Source organism: Cyprinus carpio, chromosome B8, assembly GCF_018340385.1.
Source record: "Cyprinus carpio isolate SPL01 chromosome B8, ASM1834038v1, whole genome shotgun sequence".
Taxonomy (NCBI): domain Eukaryota; kingdom Metazoa; phylum Chordata; class Actinopteri; order Cypriniformes; family Cyprinidae; genus Cyprinus; species Cyprinus carpio.
The window spans coordinates 26,450,881-26,473,687 of NC_056604.1; the positions used below are offsets into that span (position 1 = coordinate 26,450,881).

The 22,807-nt window shown below is 36.2% G+C and overlaps 1 protein-coding gene across 7 annotated transcripts in view; it reads left to right on the forward strand.

Moving 5' to 3' along the window:
* LOC109094669 (histone-lysine N-methyltransferase PRDM16-like) overlaps positions 1-22,807 on the forward strand; it is a 221,913-nt gene that overhangs the window by 66,097 nt on the left and 133,009 nt on the right. For all 7 annotated transcript variants that reach the window (XM_042730294.1, XM_042730300.1, XM_042730295.1 and 4 more), the window contains exon 2: positions 3,439-3,788. In XM_042730294.1, the coding sequence (XP_042586228.1) occupies positions 3,439-3,788 (350 nt within the window). The remainder of the gene's footprint in view (positions 1-3,438; positions 3,789-22,807) is intronic.

Sequence of the window (22,807 nt, forward strand, 5' to 3'; positions counted from 1 at the left end):
ACTTCACTTCCGGGAGTGTCAGTATCCAACATCCAAAGCATGTCAGAGCTTCTTTATTCTGTCCACACTTCTGCTCGATTTTTGACTAGTGGCATGAAGTCTGGTTCACATCGCAGCTAAATCTTACCACGAACAGCTCACTTAGGCCAGAAGAGACCATGTAAACCTGATAAACTTTTGTCACACTGTTTTGTTTTTGCACGTCCTGTGTCCTGGAGGTTACATAAATTGAGTGGTGTGCAGGGGAGCCATCTGAGATTAAGAACGTTTTCACACTTGGCTCATTTGTAGCAATTGTTTGAGTGCATTTTCTCAATTTTTTCAGTTAATTTAGGCATATATAAATAAAACAGTATATTATCACTGTATTATAACAATTTACATTTCTTTATGGTTCTTCTGTAATTGTGCAATAAGATATTTTGATTTTGCAAGGATGTGAACATTTCAGAAGTTCCTGTAACGTTCTGGAATATTGTGTAATGCATTAAATGGTAACAATTGAAATCCCTGCTTCGTAACAAAGCAAACAATCTACAGATCTGAAAATTCCCCTTAGAATTCTCCTTTGGTGTCCTAAGCAACACTTTATAACTTAGATTTGTGTGAAAAAAAAAAAGTAAATGGCTTTTCATTCTGATTGTTCTAATGTTTTGTTCATCAAATGTCATTTAATTCACTTTTTTAACTATCTGTTCATACACTACAGACTTTTTTAACTGGAGTATTTAATAGATTTTCCTACCCTTTCTATGACTGTTGAAAATTTACTCGGGTCATATGCCAAAAATGAGAATGTTTTAATGGTTTAAAAGCACTTTTGATTCTTGCAAACAGCACCAGCTAGGCAGTGGTTATAAAACTTTAACTGATCTGTGAAAAGGGGAAGCTACTACTGGGCCACATGTTCTTGAGTTAATTGCTGGTTCTCATGCTTTGAGCAAGTACTTTTGAGCTTCTGTTTACCATATTTGATGTGCTTTATTTGTGTGTTAGTCAAAGTTGTTACGTAAATAAAAGCCTAAATTAAATAGGTTCATCATATAAAGTGATTGTATCTCTTCAGAGGACTTGGATTAAACTACACAATTAAACAGTAAAACAAATATTTATAAAAGGTTTGTTTCGCTGTTATTTTTAATGTTTCTTTGTGAAGCTTGACATTCTGAACACAAAAATCACATTACTTTTTGTTTATCATTAAAGTCAACTTAGCTGTAACTACAATTTATACTTATGCATGGCTTTGCTGTTGCTTATAAGTAAACAGTGTTTGAACGTGAGAGAACACAGTTTGGAGTCATAAACTTGTGTTGTTGGCAGCGCTGGCAGGGGGGCTGAGTCTGGTTGATTGGAAGCACTCCTGGTGTAATTGCGGCCTAGTTAGCCCTGATTGCTGGTCCTGTGTTTGGATAGTGAACTGCAGCGGTGCTGCTACAAATTACAGTGAGTCCGTCCATGCGTACTTGCAGAGTTGTCGTCATGGAGACCGCTCGAAGGCATTTTGTGACTCGCCGAAGAAATTTAAGAACATCGTTACAGGTGAGATGTGTCAGGTCGAGTTTTGGAGATGGGTCAGTTTGGGTCTCCAAGATTGACAGTTCCAGCTCTGATGGTCCGTGCATGATATCAAAGGGCTTGCACATCATTTGTGCTTTGTAATCCATTTAAAACCAATGCAGAGAAACAGAACCTATTTTTAGCCGAGTTGTCCCTTTTGCAATCGTGAATGATAAGTAGCGTAATTATGCTGTCAAGCAAAGAGTGACAATAAACATAGATGGCTGCAGTGGCGTCAGGCCACAGGGTCATTTGCTGCCATTATTTGTAAAATGATCAGACAGATCCATGAAATAGATGGCATCTTCCCTGCAGCGGCCTCTTTGAGTTACAAAACGTCTAACTAACCGTGAATCCTTCATGAGCATCTGTTTTCTCCTTTAGGCAGAGAATCCAATTCACAGATCAGTGAGTAACCAGCAATATTAAAATGAATAGTTTGGTTTGAATTGTTCATGCTTGTTGCAATTTCTCGGTGATGTCAGTGGTCTCTTGTTGGTCGAAGTGGTTAAGAACCTGGACTTGTGACAGAACAGTTGCTGGTTTAATCTCCACATGGAATGATACTTATTTTGATCATACTTACGGTTAGTAATTTGAACAATCCATAACCCTACGGATTAAACTTTGGCACATAAAAATGCCGCTCCGTTTGTGTTATGGATACAAATGATAGCTATGATTTGTTGAGAAGGTCTGCTATTAGTTTTCTAAGTGATCTGTCTTGTGATTTTTGCCAATCCATCTTGAGACCAGAACATCATAGAGACCTGGGGGTTGACTCTTTAGACTCGAGGCACTCGCAACAACTTATAAAACGCCCTGGCGAACAACCAGAATATCCTATCATTGTGAACAAGGAGTTTTTACAAACTAAAGGCCCTTCACATGATGATAATGATGACACAATGTTTTAGCATTCAACAATTATCAAGTCCACACCACATTATAACAGTAATGACACAAATCACTTTCAGAATGATTTTTTTCCAGTTGATGAACAATAAAAACATTGACAGCCTATTTTATTTTATTTTATTTTATTTTATTTTATTTTATTTTATTTTATTTTATTTTATTTTATTTTATTTTATTTTATTTTATTATTTTACAGTGTATTTTATTTTATTTTTCCTATGGAGCACAAAAAGTACTTTTAAAGACAACTTATTCTATTCTATTCTATTCTATTCTATTCTATTCTATTCTATTCTATTCTATTCCCAGACAGCAACATAGTGGTGGCCCAGATCCGGCCCACATCTGGGCCAACACTATGTTGCTGTCAGGGTTTAAATTAATTGAACTGAATTGAACTGAATTTAATTGAATTGAATCTTATTTTATTTTATATTATTATTTTATTTTCATCACTGATGACGTGTCCATGTAGCACCTAAAGGTGTATGTTAGAACTATTTTATTTTACAATGTATTGTATTGTATTGCATTTTATTTTTCCTATGGAACACAAAAAGGACTTTTAAAGTCTTTTCACACTTTCCTAAAAAAATGTGTGGGGTTGTGTCTATTAAGCTCTAAAAACAAAAACAGTGGATTTGATATGAAAGATATAGTGCAAGGTTTTCAGGTTTATGGTGTTATTTCTAGTCATTTTTGACCCCTAAACATGGTTATTATGGACTGTCATTACACAGAAAAGAGCTGCATGTACATTCTTCAAAAGTTCTGCTTTTGTGTTCAACAAAAGTAAGAAAATCACATGGGTTTGGAGTGACATGAGTTTACATTGTTTGGTGCAACCATGCCTTTGACATTCAGCAAATTAAATATGTGGAGAAATAAAGCTGAGGAACACTTGCATTGTGTCTCTTTAGTCTGCTAACGTATTGCAAATGTCTCTGTATTGTCTTTCAGATGACAGTGAGACAGTAGACAGCATGTACGACACAGAGCCCAATCTCGTGGCAGGCGAGAGCGCAGAAGAGGAGACAGAAGATAGCATCATGTCCCCCATTGCAGTGGGGCCCACGTCCCCTCAGCCCTGCAATGAAGACTTCACTCCTAAAGAGGGCTCACCCTACGAGGTGCCCGTCTACATTCCCGACGATATTCCCATCCCTGGCGACCTGGAGCTCCGCGAGTCGTCCGTTCCAGGGGCTGGCCTAGGAATCTGGGCCAAAGTCAAAATTGACATGGGAGAACGCTTCGGACCATACAACGAACTGCAGAGCGCCATGGTGAAAGAGTCCACTTATGGATGGGAGGTACGTGGAGATGAGATGGCGTGCATTTTAAATGTTGACTTTTATTAGCTTTATCCGCAAGTTTGAAATTCAGTTTGAATTTGAGAGAACTCCATTTAGGCCCCGTCCCAAATGGTTCACTTAAAGTGGCCATGCAGTCTCGAGGTCTTCTTTCAAGTATGTCCATGCTGATTTGGCTGACTTCTAAGTGCTCTAGGACCCAAGAACATTATGTCCAAGCAACATTACTTCACCAAAGTGTGGACTCGTAGGAGGTCTGCAAGGGTCAAGTGCGCTTTTTGAGACAGAATCTTAGTTTAGACTCTGAAGATGAACAGCGACTTCAAAGATTCAAGAGTCAATTTGAGTGATGCGTGTGGGTAAGTCAACCCTGCGGTGACTAGCTCATAGCCTGTGGGAAAGACATGAGCACATTATGGGGTAAAGATGTTCATTCCATGTCTCTGGGTTTTATTTGATTTTTTTTCTCGTCTCCCCCTTTTCTTTTCCATCCATCCCTGAATTTCATTTAATGGTAATTTTCAAAACCCTGATTACTGAAGATATCAGCTTTTCTCCTCTGCCTACATCTATTAGAATACACTCATTTGGTCACGCCACATGATACGGGTTATGGGAGACGCGTGGCATTTGCGTGGAGCCATATTGAACTATTAATTTTCATTTCAACATGACATCGGAGGATATTGAAGTTGCTTCGGAAAGCTCATTAGGGCACATGCTGATTCCCCCCACATGACTGATCAGACGTGAGCCGCTCTCTCTCTCTCGCTGTACTCGACTCCACTGATATATACCATTACACTCATTTAGAATTACATATGAGCAGAGGGCAACCAGAAACGTTGTGCTGGGCCCTGTGATGGAGGGGGCCCACTGAGGTCCTGTATATTACATCAAGTTTTTTAACATCACTTTTTTGATAACCCTGCAAAAAGAAAAAAAAAGAAAAAAAAAACATTCCTCTGAGATAATAACTGGACAGTACTTGCTGAATCAAACATACAGTAAAGCATATACTGCATACTTGTTCACCTCCTTTTTTTAATTACTTTGTTAGTATGCAGTACACTAGCATTACAAAATTAGCCACTGAAACATGCAATGATTTGTGCAAAGCCATCAGCCACACATCATGCTTTCAGAAACCTTTTCCCCCTTCAAAAAATTCATATTTCCGCTTTCGTCATGCCTAGGTTTATTCCCTAGAAAAGGCATTTTAGCTGTCTTGCTCCTTTGGGTTGGATTTGCCACTAATGATGCTCATCTGAACCCGATCTCAAGAGAAAGCTTCTCTCTCTCTCTTTCTGTCTCTGTCTGCCTGACACAATGCTCAGATTTCAGCCCTGATTTACACGCTCAAGTACTTTGGCTTTATGTTTTATAAAGAGTACACTCAAGGCCCTGGTTGACAGCGTAACGATTGACAAGGAGCACATCTACATACACACACACACTTGCTAAAGACCAGAGAGACATCTGTTGGACCATCTGTGACAAACCATCTATAAAAATGAGACTTGTTAGCAGCTGCCGGAAAGCGGATGACAGTGGGTCGCCTTAATTTTAGGATTTTCTGTTTAATTGGATTATTTCTTTTTTTTATATTCTAGTGAATTTTAAAAGTTAATTTTTATATATATATATATATATATATATATATATATATATATATATATATATATATATATATATATATATATATATATACTTTATCCAATCCCAGATTAGTATGCAGACAACTATAGATTGGCAAAAAAAAAAAAAAAATTAAAAAAAAAAATTACCTTGTTCTGTTTGTTTGTGAATCCTCACACGGCAACAACCAATGGCATGACTTTGGGGTGGGGCTATCTGTTTTTCCAGCCAATCACAGGCAGGGGGAGTGTTTGGGAAACATTTTTGCATTTCTGTTTGTTGCTGCGAACTGTGCAGAACCCACACACTTCACCTTTAAGAACTGTCATGTGGCAATTGTTTTACTCACATCTGTAATGTTACGTCTTAGGACATTGCATTTTTTACTCAAAAGGAAAATAAAAACAATCAATCCCTGTCACTCAGAAACCTCAAGCTCATAAAACATCTGCTACAAAATGTGGAAAAAATAAAGGAACACATCTAAGCCGCATCCTGTCTGCCCTGTTTCCCTTGGTTTTAGGGTTCTGTGCTCTTATTAGGGATAGTCATAACAGTCAGACATAGATAGCCATCGCCGCGCTCCCTGCGGAACTGGACTCGGCTACGTCACCACACCACCCTGACCCTTAGACAAATACACAGAAGAGAGAGAGAGCAGAGCAGCTAAGAGCAAAGAGAGTCGGAGGTGTTAATAGAGCGGGATTACAGAGCGGCCACAACGGGCCAAACACAGACAGATATCCACCGAGTGTTTGGATGACGGATCATATGCACTCAGAACTCGTGACTGCAAAACATGCATATGCCATAACCAAAGTCATCCTCTGGGTTTCCGTCTGTGGTTCAATCATGACTTTTCCATATTTTAGCCTGCAAAGGATCAAAATACACACACACAAGACCTTCGATGCCTGAATTCGTAGCTTTATGGTTGATTGCAGACTTCACTGTAGTTCTATTCCAAAAATCTAGTGAGCTGCCTTGTTTTTGACTGTGTACACATGAAAATGAAGCTCATTAGTGAATGATTTGAAACGCCCTACACAGGCAGCAACCACACACACCACACTAACACACTAATACAGCTCATCATGTGAGAGATTAGCATTAGCATTTTTCTTATAACATGTTAACATGTTGCTAAGTCAGCAACAAAAAAACTGTATATAAAACACACATGTATTAGGTTAATATATTTATTTATTTTTCATTTTATTGACAATTTTAAAAAAATAAGTCCTAGCCAGTGTTTGTTCTGTTTTGGGGGGTTTGGTTATTTCTATATATGAAGAGTTCAGAAGCAAAAGCCTTTAAGTGCAGTTTGATATTTTCTAAAATTAGCAGTTTTTCATGCCTCTGTGTGTAGGTTCAGTAATAGTAAGAAATAGGTTCTTTTCATTGGCATTAAAGTAAAATAATATAATAACATAAAAATAGGAGCATGAAATTTTCAATATATATATATATATATATATATATATATATATATATATATATATATATATATATATATATATATATATATATATGTAATAAATAGAAATACCTATACATGTATATTTTTTTTTTTGTAATGTGTGTAATTAATTTATTAAATAAGCCAATAAATGTGTAATAAATAGAAATACCTGACACTTAAGTGTACACTGAATAATATGTTTTCAGACACTTAATTGCAATTTAATGTAATGTATGACAGTGTAGATTTATATAAATGCAACTAGTTGAACTTAAGTACTTCAGAACATCTATTTTAAATTTCATAATTACATTTATTTATTTATTTATTTAAAGAAACTCGATACTCAGTTTCCACAATATAATCCACACTCAGTTTCCCCTTCTTTTTCACCAGGGGCTGGTCAAACAGCTAAACCAGAAAAACTGGTGTGTTTTATTTCAACATGATACAGTTAACACATTACTCTCTCCTCACCTGGCCTTTCGAAGGGATTATTGTCCTCTGACTGTATCTCCCTACATGCAATGTCACAGTCATGATTTTGCTGTAAGATTTTCAGACAGAGCCGATGTCTGAAAGTGTTTGCTGGCTGCTGCAGGTGAACAGGAAGTGCTCTGCTGTCTGTGTCCCCCAGGCTGTCCTGTCTCTACTGAAGAGGCGTTAACTCAGATTCATTTCAGCGTGACGGACAGCTCAATCTCCGTGATGCTTAGCCCCAGGGCTTCACTCCCAGAGACACTCTCTCTACCCACAAAGCACTGCTCAGGAACAAGAGACAGAGCCCGTCTATTTAAAAGCCATTATGATTCCCTTTATCACAACATATTATAACAGTGACCCCGGACACAGACGCTTTCAATCAGATCTGTTTCTGAGCGGGACTCTGGGGGCCCGGAGAGGAGGGTTTATAGCCAGTGGCCCTGTCGGTTTGGGGGGTGGATGGTGTGATGGCACTAGCTGGGGTATTGACGGAAGTGCCGAACACTACAGAATGTGAGGCGGGACGCTGGCAATCCAACGTGAGATGCTGTCAGATTACTTCAATAGGGGACTGCTGTCCCCGAGCCTGTGTGTGTGTGTGTGTGTGTGTGTGTGTGTGTGTGTGTGTGTCTGTCTGTCTACTGCCAGACATGACTAGAGGGGACAGAGTGAACACAGGACATGTGTGTGTTTCTGAATTATCCATCTTCCCTGAGACAGTTACTGACAGGGAATGTCAACAAGTGGAAGAAAGAAAGAAAGAAAGAAAGAAAGAAAGAAAGAAAGAAAGAAAGAAAGAAAGAAAGAAAGTAGAAGTAGATATGACAATGAGTTTTAATGTGAAGTAGAAATATATTTAACAGATTTTTAATCTTTAAAAAAAAAAAAAAATTACTTAACCATGTCATTCCAAACTGTACTTTTTAAAGTTGTGAAACCAATGTTATATTAGTAATATTTATATAGTATTAATATTTTGAATCAACTTTTCAATTTTGTTTTTTTTTATGTTTAATGCGTCATATTTTTTTTCTTTTTTTTTAGTATTTCTATTAAATTAAATTAAATGTTTTTTTTTTCTATTTAATCTATTTTTATCTCAGTTTTAGTAGTTTTAGTACTTATTTCATTTCATTTAGTTGCAACATTTCTAATTTTCGTTTGTGTTTTATATAGTTTGTGTTTTATATAGTTCATCTATTTTTTTGTTTTGTTTTGTTTTGTTTTGATTTGTTTACCAAAAACATTTATTTCATATTTCTTCTTCTTATTATTTTTTTTAATTAATAATTTCATTTGTATTTAATACAAACACTGTGTGGAGCACAAAAAGAAAAATGCATAAACATTATTCAGAATCAGTAATACAAAACATAATTTGTTCTAACGGCTAACCTGACACAAAATGTTTTGCAGTTTCATATTTGAATGCTCAGAGGAATGAAATACCAGTTTGAACACAATTCAAATATTTTGCTGGACTTCTACCAGGGCAGTGATACTTAACTATGGTAGACACACTTCTGGCATTTCTTGCCATAATGATTGCCATTTAAATTGTATTAATGTGTCAGTCTTTACATTTCATGTAAATAAGGTGCGCAGTCTCAGTGAGTCTTTTAAGCATTGAATAGTTTATGTGGGTGGTGACACTGATAGAACTTTATTTCAACAGCAAACTCTTAAGGAGACTCTTTATTCAACTGTGAAACAAAAGAATCGATGTATTAGGGAATCAGGGAAGGAGAAAGCTTGCGATGGCATTTCTTCAAAAGCCAGATAAATGATGTGTACACATGCCGTGCCCTGCCAGTGTCAGCGGGTGTGGTGGAGTCCATGTTAAACCCTGTTTGACCTCAATGATGTTCTTTACTGTCATTTAGTGTAAGGTTTCTGGACCCATCCCTTATGTCCTGATTTACACTGTCAGACGTTTAAGAATGTTATGAAAATGGAAGGCTCTTTTTTTTTTTTTTTTTTTTGGTAAATCAACATGCAACAGGAACCTGCTCTTAGAATCATTGGATTATGCCATGCTTGAGTGAAACCGAACAATCCAGTCATAAACTGTGGTAAGATGCACATGTGCCAAACCGTAAAGACTGTAGTGAATGCATCTGAAAATTTCTTCTTTTTAATTTATCCTTTTTTTTTCTTTTTAAACTATCAAACTCTCAAAATGCATGTAGTAATAATAATAATAATAATAATAATAATTAAATGAATGCTTAATATTATATAAATAATATTTTCAAACTTTTTGCATAGTTTAACAAAAGCATAGCAGGATTGAAAATTATACTGGTAAAAAAAAAATGTGTGTGTATATATATATATAGCCCACTTTTATTTCTGAGGAAAAAATAAATAAATAAAAATTTAAATTGATAATTTGCACACACACACTATATATTTGCATATATAGTTAGAAAAAGAAGAAGAAAAGAAAGAAAACTCATTTTCTCAAACACAGTTGTTCCAAACCTATATATATAAGTCAGTGGCTACCGTGAACTGTTTTGGGTGAACTATCCCTTAAGAAATAGCAAACATAAATAAAAAAAAAACAAGAAAAATACATGTCTAGTATAGTTTTAATAAGACCCTCATATTTATAAAATAAAATAAAAAAAGAAAAAGAAAAAGTGAAACCTGTTACTGATTGGACTGAAAGATCGTTTTGTTCTCTCTGTATGTAATGAATAAGCTCTATTGATTTTGCCAGTACAGATTTTACACCATTAACTTCTGATTCGGTTTCGCATGACCTGTGTATCTCCAGACCATGGCTGCGATCTGTGTTCATCTCGTCCTCTATTTCTCCACCTCTTGGAAAACTTCAAAGGCTTTGACCTAGGGATGACTTTGTTGCAGTGCAAACTCTCTATTTGCCTTCATGACACAAGGTACTTTTCCATATCAGCATTATTCATCCTCGCCATTTTCTCATATTTGCCGTGCTGTTGACTTAGCGATACCTGGTGCTGGAAGTGTTCGCTTTGCACTTTTGGTCTACGTGACAGATGTTTGATTCTCCATGGTTGTTCCTCATATTTTTGCCTGAATTCCTTTGTTTCCTGATCCGCCTCTGACAGGCAGCTTTCATGGCCGTGGTTGACTTTGTTTGTCCTTGCGCTAACATCCCTCTCGACTTGAGCGCCACGCCTCGGCGCTATCTGTCCTGACCCTGCCTTTCACCTCTCTGTTTGCCAGCGTTTGTGCTGAATGGCTGAGCCGCTAAGCATTTGTGGAGATACTCCATCGGCACAGTTACAACTTGTCTGCTCACATTGTTAAAGATCTTGTGAAGGACGTACAGAGAGGTTGCCATAAAGGTGAACAATGCTAATGGTTTTTGGAAAGACTGAGAATGACTGACAATTAGTCGGGCCATTTAAAGAGATGCAGCATATGGGTGATGTGAGTTGTTCTGCAGAGTTTAAACCAAGGAAGTCGATCCCTGAAGAAAGCTTTATGTTAGTGTTCCCGTTCATCTCAAGCCACAGCCACAGAAAAATAAAATCATTAAACATTTTATATGAGTCCATTTCACACAGCCCTCTAAAACAACAACAACAACAACAATAATAGGCCTAATAACATTATTGTAATTTAATTAAATATTGTGGTTTTCCTTAATTTACATAATATTAATTACAAAAATGTCTTTTTTTTTATTATAAAAAAGCATTGCATTACATTGCATTGATATGATTAAAATTTCATGAAAAATACAAGATGGATATTATACATTTCATTCGTTTACTCACCTTCATGTTTTTCCAACTCCATCTGTGCAAGTGCTAAGAGTCATTTATAACGTGCATTTATAATAATAATAATAATAATATTGCTAATTGCTAATAATATTTTCCTATTTAATATTATTATATTTTTATGAGACAATGCACATACATCTTCATGGATAATAAATAATTAAATGAATGAATATATATATATTATTTTTTTATTTTTTATTTCTTTTCCATATATCAGGCTGACGGAATTTCTCAAGTCACTGGCCACTGGCAGGTGTGGCAAAATGTTATTATGAACAACAACAAAAAAAAGAAGCAAGGAAGGAATACAGGTTTGAAATGACATGAGGGTGGGTAAATAATGGCACAATTTTCTTTTTTGGGGGGAACTATCACTTTAAAGTTTCACTTAATTAATTGATTTTCAAACAATAATGCCCGGGCTCATATATTGTGCAAATATTCTCACTTTCCGACCCACATGGCATAAATCAATATGTCTCCTGTGGTCTTTGATATCTCTGTTGACCAGCATATTAGTTTTGCACCACTGAGAGCCAGCCTTTGTTTATGCACTAAAAGACGGTGCAAGTCAAAAACACTGTAATACCTTCCACTCACATTCATTTTATGGAGGTTTTAAACATGCCATTAGCCAATTTAATCCAATTTTCCCAGTTTTCAGAGCACTTGAGTAGGACAGATTACACCTAATATTAAACATATGGTCCATGTTGCTGCGTCTACACCAAAGGAGCATTTTAGAAGCTTTGAAAGATGCCTGCCTTCCTTACGTCTTACCGAAACGTTGTCAATTATTCCCAGGAACACAGTAATTGATAGCAGGGGAAGCGGGCAGCAAATTAAATGTCAAGATTTATTAGTGCATTGATGCCTTATCATTTGTTCATAACCAATTACCCCAGCTGTTAATTAATCTTGCGCTTTAATGAAAATTGTTCATGCGGCCGGGCGATTACAAGGTCTTTAATTCAGTTTTCTCATCTTTTCCTGCTCTCCATCTTGTTTAGCATTATTGGTGGTGTTTTCTAAGGCAAGCATCTCAATTAATATTGCTCATACTTTATTTGAACAAACCCATAACCCTAAGTATTAAACTGAAAAGTGGGCAATCACTGTTCTGTATGCGTTATTTACACTGATTTGTGATACATGCAAGTTTCCCAACCAAGTACCAGGTGGATCGCCCAGCGACATTAATCAAACATTCCCTTAACCTCTGTTTCCATCTGGGTACGAGCAGGTTACTGGAGGCCCGTGAGTTGTGCGTGCAGTGAAAACCCATCATTCATGCGTGTGTTGATGAATAGGCCCATCATGGTCTCTTGTGCCCCGAGGCCGCTGCAGACACTGCCTTCTCTCTCCACTACACTGAATGATGACGTTTGTCTGGGATGTTTATGTTGCTAATTACAGTGATATTTTTACATTGGAAGTGTGTATTTGTCTCTTTGCGGTGATATTTGTCTCTTCGCGCTGAAGTTAATCAAATTCACATTTGAGTGTTTCCTTTTCAGAAGCTAAGATCAATGGCTCCTACAGTCCATTATAGGTTGTACTAAATAACTGATGTGTGCTTTGACACTGGGGTCATTGTCAGAAAATGGGGCCTTTTGTAGATGAACATTTTCATATAAAAAAAAATATGTTTTTATTTATTAAATTTGAAAAGGTTACTGCTGAAGCTCATCATATTTCTAAAATCACCTTAAATTTCTTTTTTCTTTATTATTTTCTTTTATTTCTGTATATATATATATATATATATATATATATAGCACAGACAACATTCTTCTAACGCTGCAGGTCTCCAGACTAACATTTGACGACACCAGCACTAGTGCCATTAAGTTCTACAGAAGGTGGCACCAGCACCTGACAGTAAAGCACTCATTCCATATGTACTGTACATCTCGGAGACATCTATTTAATGTCTGCATTTACATATGCAAGATGTATTTTTAAGAGTGCTTGTTCATCTGCAGTACGTCTCTAAGATGGTTCCTGTCAGATGTCAAATAGACATTTATTAGAACGCATGTAAAACTGCTTCTGAGACGTTTATCAGAGTACACAGCAGATGATAGATGATTAGCAGATGTCTTACAGATGTAATAAATATATTGCATCTGATAAAATGTACTTTTATTACTGTCATTTATAATGTCTAAATATAATTTAATGAATAACTTTCAAATTCGGTAATACTTAAAGCTTTGAAGTGCTGGGAAAAGTTGTGTGAAGCATTTAAAAACACTCGAAAACATTAGAGCATTTCTGCCACAAGTTGTTCCTGTAGTTTTACTGTTAACTTCATGGTGAATGTAGTGATTTGTGTTTACTGAACAATGTTTTTCCTGGTTTCCACATCAGTGGCATTTGTTCTGATATCTGTAGCTTTAACAGAATTCTGCGCCGAATTTGAACGCTCCTCACAAGATTTCACAGAGATGTTATTGATTCTGTGGCGAATTCGACTGTTTTCTTCACACTGTATCTCCCAGCGCTGTGTATAACATTGTCGCGTGATCGAGATCTGTCCGTGGCTCCGGCTCGAACAGATAAACGGAACTGAGAAACAACCTTTCTTTGACTGAATGCGCTTTGCAATGACATCACGGGCGAAAACATTAGACAATTTCTGTGGAAAGTTTTTGGTGTTTTTTTAATTTTTCGTGCTTTTGCGAAAATTGCAGAGTTTGCTTGATTTGCCGATAGATTCAGCGATCGCAAAAATCGCAAAATCCTGGAGGGACTGATAAATATATAAATTAAAATAAAATAAAAAAAGCTATTTTTACCGCAGTAACAATTCAGCCCTGTCACATTCAAAATGTTTTGGGGTTAAATTTCATAAAGTTGGAAGTAAATCTTTTTTTTCTCTCTCTCGCAATGACCATTCAGCCCTGTTACATTCAAAATGTTTTTGAGTTAAATGTAATGAAGCTAATGAAGCTAGAAGTAAAAAAATGTTACATGTTATGGGGAGTAATACAGAGTTACATGTTATGGGGTTGAAAATAAATGCATTTTTTTTAAAAAGTTATTCCCCCGCAGTGTCCATTTGGCCATGTTACATTTCAAATGTTTTGAGGCTGAAAGTAAACTAAATTTTTTAAGCATTCTATAAAAAAAAAATCTTGTGGGGTATGGAGAATTGTTTCCTGAAAGTCGCCAACTGCTTTTATTTTATATGACACATTGTACATAAATACAAGCTTATGTCACAGAATAAACTATACAGCTCATCTTTCAGTGTCATTTGATTTAAAATGTATATGGAAAGTCTACATACTTGAAGTCCACCAATTCTTTAGTGGAAAAAAAGGAGTAGTTTTAATCCTGGTCACCATCCTCTTTTCACTGGCCTTGAATGTTTTTAGATCATTAAATCCAAAAATAGACACACAATACTGTTTTGATTACCAACCATGATGGCAATAAAAAATACAATAAATTCATAACCAGACCAGCATAATAATGGTGTGGAAAAAAACAACTCTTAAGTCACTCAAAGTTCAAGCTCTTTGTCATAGTTAGAGCAACACTCAAGCGCCCCAGGTGTGCCATAATGTGTGTGTCTCTCTTCAGAAAAGACTGATGTTTGAGTGTTTTTCTTTCCTCAAGACGACGATGTGTAATAACAGCCATTTAGGAACCCAAAGACAATGACGACATTCTGTTTCACTCTGCAGAAATGTTAAATTTGTCATTATCCTGGAAAGGAGACTTGGCCCACTCACCAGCGCTCTCGTCTTTTCTTGAAACCCAACCGTGTGTCAAGTTGTGGTTGAGTCTTAAGAATAATGACTGTTTCTGTGCTTGTGTCTCTCGGCAGCTTAACCCATCCCTGTAAATCTGTCCTCCTCCTCCGTGGGACACATTTTTCACACTAATTTCCATCAATGACACCACTTGCTTTTCTAAAGAGCCTATTTAAAGATGACCGCGAGTCCAAGTCCAGTGATATCATACATGTATGTTATGTCACACCAAAACAAGTCAGCGGGAAAAATCACCCGTCATGTTTTCTTAATGTCTGCTTTGAGAATCATTGTCAAATCCGTTTTCATATTAAATACTTGGACTAATTTCTTTGTAAAACATTTTTTTTTTTTTTTTTTTGAGTTTCTTTACTGCACTAATTCAGTAAAACAACACCTCATTTGTTGGGAAAATATCAGTGTGTGTCAGACGTCTAGTGCTTGGAGGGCCCAAGTCATTACAAATCCTGTTTGCTAATTGGATCACAAGGATCTTTCTTTCTTTCTTTCTTTCTTACTTTTCCTTTCTTTCTTTCTTTCTTTCTTTCTTTCTTTCTTTCTTTCTTTCTTTCTTTCTTTCTTTCTTTCTTTCTTTCTTTCTTTCTTTCTTTCTTTCTTTCTTTCTTTCTCTCAACATGTTTGATGTGTTCTATGTATTTGTGCTGATAAATGTTTATATTATGTGAATGAAAGCCTCCATATCATCAGTTCACATAATCATAAAAAAACAAATGTGTCTCTTTGAAGACTCAGATTAAAGTGTAAAAATTTTGGTGGAATGGACTTTCAGTGTGACAGAAATCTTCCTGATTTCATAAAAAAAAAAAAAAAAAAAAAATGTGTTTCAAAGATGAATGAAATTCTGGAATAACATGAGGGTGAGGATTTTCGTTTCTGGAATATAACTAATCCAGATCTGAGCTGTGTCTTGTGGCTCAAGGCTAAATGTTGTGATAACACACTCATAAAACAAGGTGGGCAACAAGATGCAAAGTCACTCAGTATGTCACATGGCACCATGCTTAATAGCACGGAATGTTCTTCAGCAAATATCAAAAGTCGTCAATCAGTATGAAAGGTGTGTTATGAGCAATGCTGATGTTTCTAAGGCCATTGTGTTCCCATAGTGTACTACCCTCTGCTGGAGAGGGCTGAAAATAAACAAATAAGGTCAAATCTCAATGCATACATGTTCATAATAAAGAAAGGAGAAAAGTCTGTTGGGGTCTACATGGGGTCCAGGCTAAATCATCTGGCGGAGGGCCACTTGTACCTTATAGAGAGGGTGCTTTGGCACAAACTGCTGTACGTTACAATCCTCTATGATAGATCACTGGAGGATACAAACCCTGGCAGCTACAAAGAAAGATTCATGACATATCAGCAAGCACAGATTCAAGCATAAATCTTACATGTACAGTATACATAAATATTGATGCAAGTTACTGTACAGTGAAGCCTAATGGATGAGGTTGTTCACATTAGCTTTGTCCATTGCATGCAATAGCTATGCTCCCAAACTGAGCTGCCTCCTGAGCAAAGACCAAAAGGTATACAACATTTAATAATTTATATAGCAGGGTAGATCCAGCAAACCACTTCCAATAACAACTTCCAACTATCCCATCTCACAACTTTCACTAACGTTTTTTAAAAAGTTATATACATGTTAGGACAAAACATTCTTAAATAACGTTTACGGAATGTTCATGTAACTTTATTTGATAAACATTGTCATAACACTGAGACAAAATTCTCTGAACATCCTTATGATGTTATCTGTACTTGAACATTCTAAGAAACACTTTTTATAACCTTTAAATTGCATTCCAATCACGTCTTTAAAAAACGTTCTAAAAAAAAGGGTATTTTTTAGGCTACATCCACACCAGGCTAGAGCTTTCCCTATCGGATCTTTTTTTTTTTTTTTTCTCATCTCAAGAAATATCTGTGTCCACACGAATCCATAAAACCGACACAAAACGATGTAGTATACATGCCAGACCAGTATGTGGAACTGTAGTTTTTCAGTTGCTTCATGTGAGGAGCCCCGTTTGTGTGATATAAGATTTGCTGCCTTTGTAGAGTGTTCCAAATCAGTCACATTTGTGGTTAATTTTGAAGGTGCTGCCTATGTAGGCAGCAAGGCTGCTTCTCAGGTTTTTCTGTCCAGTTTTATCTTTCTCTGTGTCATCGAGCGAGTCTCTCCTCTCCTCTTCAGTGTCTCTTGAGCTCTTGGACTTCTTAGGGTCTAATTCAGTCTTATCAGTACAGTAATTTAGCCCTCACAGCTTGGGTTTCTGTCAGCCACCCCTGGCCCATTGTCCAACACAGCTGTAGTTTAGATAAACCCTCAGACGGAACAAAGTCCGTCTTGACCTATACAGACCCAATCGCACTTGTTTCCCTCAAAACTAATTTCTGCTGCTTTCAGGCCTGGGAGAGCGTAAGAAGGGATGAACAGGGAGGGGGGGAGGGAGAGGGGGAAGGAGAAAGAGAGGATTTAGATGGCTGGCTGCCCCTGGCTGCGCTCTTCCACGCTAGTCAGTAAAACACATCCCTCTTCATAATGAGCTGCTTTGAGTCTCTTCATACTCGCATGCGGTACAGAGCAAATGACCTTCCCCGTAGGAAAGAAAAATCGCACATGGAATCTCAATAATATCTCACTTGTTTTTCCTAGACAGCAAAGATCCCGGGAATCTTTCAGAGGAGGATCTCAGTGATGTCTTAGACTCTGCTCAGAATTGCCAGGACACTAAAGCCTGCAGTCAAAAGCCACTGATTTTAATATTAATTTGTTTCTCTTCAAATTCCTCCATAAACAAATTTACTCTTTGCTAAGCCACGCCCCTTGGTCACTGTTGCTCAGACAAGCTATACATAAAATTCAATTTAATGTCACAAGACAACAAAACTATATTTGAGGTGCTGATTTTGTAAGATTGATTTGTACTGAAAGTATTTTTTTCAAAATGTTTTACATAGTAAAATGTATTTATGCAGATTTTAAGTAATATTTATTTATTTATTTATTTATTTATTTATTTATTTATTTATTTATTTATTTATTATTCCCTTTTAAGTAAAATGCAAATGGTACAAATGTTATAGTTTTCTTTCATGTACTGGAATGATTTGTGACATTGCAAAGCTTATTTTATTTTATTTTATTTTATTTTATTTTATTTTATTTTATTTTTTATGGGTTAAATCAGCTTTTAGCTTACATGTTTTCCTCAGCTTTTGGGGCAAAAATTTCACATGTGATTTGAATTCTTAGCATCCAGTCCTGGTTTTATCCACTTTTTATAGGAAAGCACTTGCTAAGAACATAAATCAAATGGTAAAATCTATTGGATCAAGTTATTGGAACCAGTTTATGACCTTGCCAAGTACATGTCTGTCTCCACTTTAACTCTCATAGCTTATTCACGTTTATCACTGGTGTGAGTCCTGAAATCTCCTGAGCACAGTGGCATCTCAGGGAAGATAAGAATAGGGTGGAAGCTGGGATGGAGGGGCACATTAAAAGATCTCTTTTTCTCCACTGTCATCTTTCAACTTGATTAGCACTTGAAGATGTAAATCCAAAATCCAACTGTCTGTCAGGCTGTCCCGTCAAAAGCTGCCTGAAAGGAGGAATAGAGGAGAAGTGGTTCAGAGAGGCCCAGCCTCAAGTGGCTGGTCAGGCCCAGCTTGTCAGGGTCGTCCTTGAGTCTGCCTGAGCGAGGGGGTTCCCAGGGAGATGGAGTCTGCTCGCAGACACACAGGGATTAACTTTTCACATGGCTGGGGGTCCGTGCCTCAAAAGAGCTGACAAGCAAACAGCTTTATTAAAAAACCGAGAAGAAGAGAGGCTGAACAGGAGGGAGTGACAGAGGAGAGGGAGAATTCTTCACATGACGGTCCTGAGAGAGGATTTCGGCTCAACGGTGGCCCTGCGCTTGCTTTCTTTCCTGCTTGCTTTCTTTCATTCTTCCTTTTTTTCAGTGTAGTCAGTGCACGTAGTGTGTGAAACAGGTGGTCAAGTCAAAGAAAAAAAAAGTGTTTAAAAATAGTAAAATAAAAATGATAATAACAATAATAAAAAAAATATTAAAAAATAAAAAAAATAATAAAAAGTGTAATTGCCAAAATAATTATTGTAAATAATTAAGCATAAGTCATAAAAATAAATTATGGACAAATTCCGTTAACTCTAAAACACAACGCAATGTATTGCAAAATTAAAAATATAGGTAACAACTGGTACACCTGTATAATAATAATAATAATAATAATAATAATAAATAAATAAATAAATAAATAATGGAAAATTCTTTCAAATTAATACAATACATTATGCCCTACTTTTTACAGATTTATTTGTATGGTAAAAATTAATTAAATATTTGTGTATGGGTAGTTTACACTTTAAGGGAAAAGAAAAAAAATTGAAAAATTACCTAAAAACTACACAATTCAATGTATTTTTCAAAATAAAGACAAAATTCTATAAAAAAATCAATATGGAAAATTTCTTCAAATTAACAGTACATTGAGCCCTATTTTATGAATATATAAAGCTATCAAAAAGATGTTTTTATGAACATCATAATAATAATAATAATTATTATTATTATTATTATTTATTTTTTATATAATAATGAGCGTTTAAACAAAATTCCCTCTTTAAACAAATTAATATTTATCATGGTTTCACATTACTCTGTAATGCTTGAATTTGACACTAAAGTGCTTTGTTTCTTAAAAGTCTGATATTTTGACACAGAAGAGTCGTTATCATGGTCAAATGACCTTAATTGTATTTGTTTTGGTTAGGGAAGCTCTGATTTATTCAAAGACGACTGATTCCCTCCATACACAAATCAGCACAGCAGCTGTAGACGGATTGTTTTGACTCCATGTGATAGTAGATCAGGAAATCAAGTCTGTTTACGACAGGCATTTAATATGGCCCGTGGCCCAGAGCGGGACAGCGAGGTCAGTGTGTAGGTAGAGTATAGCCTTTCACTGCTGCGGACAGATAACTCTACCTATCTCTGTTCTAACATAACCACATTTCAGACACTAGTTACAGATCTAGCACACGTACGTTAGTTTGGCTGTGTAAACAATTCAAGTTATATTTGATTAAATACATGCTTAAATATGTGCAAATCACATTCTACAATATTATTAGTAATTGAATTAGTTTATTTTTTATGGAATAATGTAATATTGTATTGCATTACTTTTAAAAGTAACTTTCCCCAACACTGGTGGTACCCTTTCAAAATATACACCTTTGTACCTTATTTGCCTTAAAGTTACACATTAGCACTTAAAGTGTACATATTGGTATCTAAACGGTACATTTTAGAAGCTTTTGAAAAAGTACCGGCCCAGTGACAACTTTTGTACCTTTATTTCTTAGAGTTACTCTGATGACAAAAATGTAACACAGATGTAAATCTATCTTTGTTATATTTTCTTTTTTTTCATGTTCATTTGTAACATTAAATTTTGTGTTATTTTCCTTTGATATTGAATTAGTAAAAAATGTTAACACTGTTTTGAGGGTATTTTTAATACAATGGCTGAGGAAACAACAGCAACTTTTCTCTGAATGCTGTTACTTTTTCGTCTTTTTTTTATTTTATTTTTATTTATTTTTTTGGAATAAATGCAAATTCATCCAGTTACCCAACTATGACGACTTGTATGTATTATACGACGAAATGTATTTTCCCCCCAATTATTTTATTTCTGGCTTGGAGAAACAAATGGGATATTAAATCAATTTTGTTCATAATTTCCAACCTATGAGATTGCTGCGTGATGATTACACAATCGTGTTGTTTTAATTAGACTGACTCCCCTTGAAAGCCTTTGTATAATTTGCCCGCTGGTGTGGATGGGGAGGATTTGGTGAAATGCTATAGGTTTGCTGTGGCGCTCTGGTGAAGTTCTTAAGAATCTACGGTTGCATGCTTGTTGGGACAGTCATAGCACGACTCTCACAGTCTCCTCTGCCACGGCCATCACATTTCAAGATAAAACCCTCTCAGTCTTCCGTCCGGTCACTGTATCCCACGCAGGGCGGCCATGCACGGCTCCTGAATGCTCTCGCAGAAAGCTGATCTTAACATTTCAACAATAAGCAACCAATCTGCTTTTTCTTTCCTCAATGCACTTTTTCTGCTGTTCAGTGTTAGGGGACGTTACTTTTACAAGTTACAACATTGTCATACTTATAAAAACATACTACTTTACTAAAGCATCATAAGTTGGAAAACATGCTAAGTTCACTTACTTGTTTCTCTGAAAAACAATTCTATAGCCATAGAATTATTCTACTTTGAAATGTGTGTTCCGTTTCAGAATGTCTGTTTGTGTTTTGGTCTGTGTGACTCCGACAACTGCCAATTTAACCAATAGGATTGCCCCGGGTTGCCAGATGGTGAAAAACACAGCGCATTGCAGCTATAGAAGCCAGCAAATGAGCTGGGTCTGAGATCACAGACTGTATCTGACCTAAAAAGCCTCACAAACCATCTAAAACCACTATTACCAGAAATAATATAAAATGTATAAAACAACTTTTAGTGTAAAGCCATCTTTCCACTGTCAGTTACGCTCGTTCCTGTTGCTTGTCCTCAATCTGGCAACCCATGTGAGCATAGAGTCTGAGGAAGATTATATAAAAAAAAATCTCAAGGGGATTTGAACAAATACCACATTACTTTAGTAGTCTCTTGCAAATGTGCTACCCACAACACTGGTGTCTTTAATATCTCACCCTGTCATGTAGTTCTCTGGGTTTGTCTGGGTTTCTCAATCTGCTTCTGGCTGTTTAATGGAACTCAATACCACGTCCTCTGACCTGCATTTAAAGGCTTTGTGGTTTCCTAGTAAAAACCAAACCCTGAAAACGACATCGACAAAAAACTGATTCTCTCCCGCACACTGCCCCTTTTTTCTCTAACATTGTGTCATCGCTTGTGGTCTGAATTTCTTCAAATTGTCTTTTTATCGGGAGCGAGGCTTACCAACTGTTTGAAACGCAATTCAAATCTGTTTCCCTATGAACTCTTAGCACTTAACCTAGCGAAGAAAGGCCTTGATTGCTTTAATAACAATACGGCGGCCTGGGAAGTGAGAGGTGCTGGAGAGGCCCTACAGAGGAGCATATTAACACATAAGGAGGAAATCTGCTCTGGGGAGGTTGATTAGGGTCACAATGAAGTGTCAAAGAAAAAAAAAAGAGATATACAAATACCTGAGAAAATAGATTGAGCAAGCCATAATTAGAAGGGAGATATGCACACACATACTTGTACCTTTCCTTCTTTCTCCATCTGGTACAAAAAATAAAAGTGGTTATCAGCTAGTTTGTGGCCTTTTGCACAATGTACCAATACTGTTCTTAAAATGCTGCACTGAATGAAAAGTAAAATTGTCAGTATTGGTTTTGAAATAACGCTTACAATTGTATCATTTTATTCTCTTAACGGCCAATAATTATCAAAAATAAATCATGATCAGAATTATCCATGTTTATTCTCACTGCAAGTTAGTGTACGTGATGTCTAGATCATATTTTGTAAGTTTATTCACTTTGTGTTTTTTTGAGGATGAGGGCATGTCTTGCAACCTGTCCCTGTTGGCATCTGGTTCTGCCAGGAGACAGATTGAAACACTGGCTTAAAATGCATGACATAAATGTAAAATAATCATGGACCTAATATAAAAACAAACTTAAAAAAAATATTACATCAGAGATGCCAAAGAATAACAATGTTCTTTTTTTGTTTGTTTTTTTTTTTGTTTTTGAGTCTGTCTTTAATATATTGAACAATATATTCATATATTTATATAAGTAATAAAAGCATGAATAACTTTTTCCAA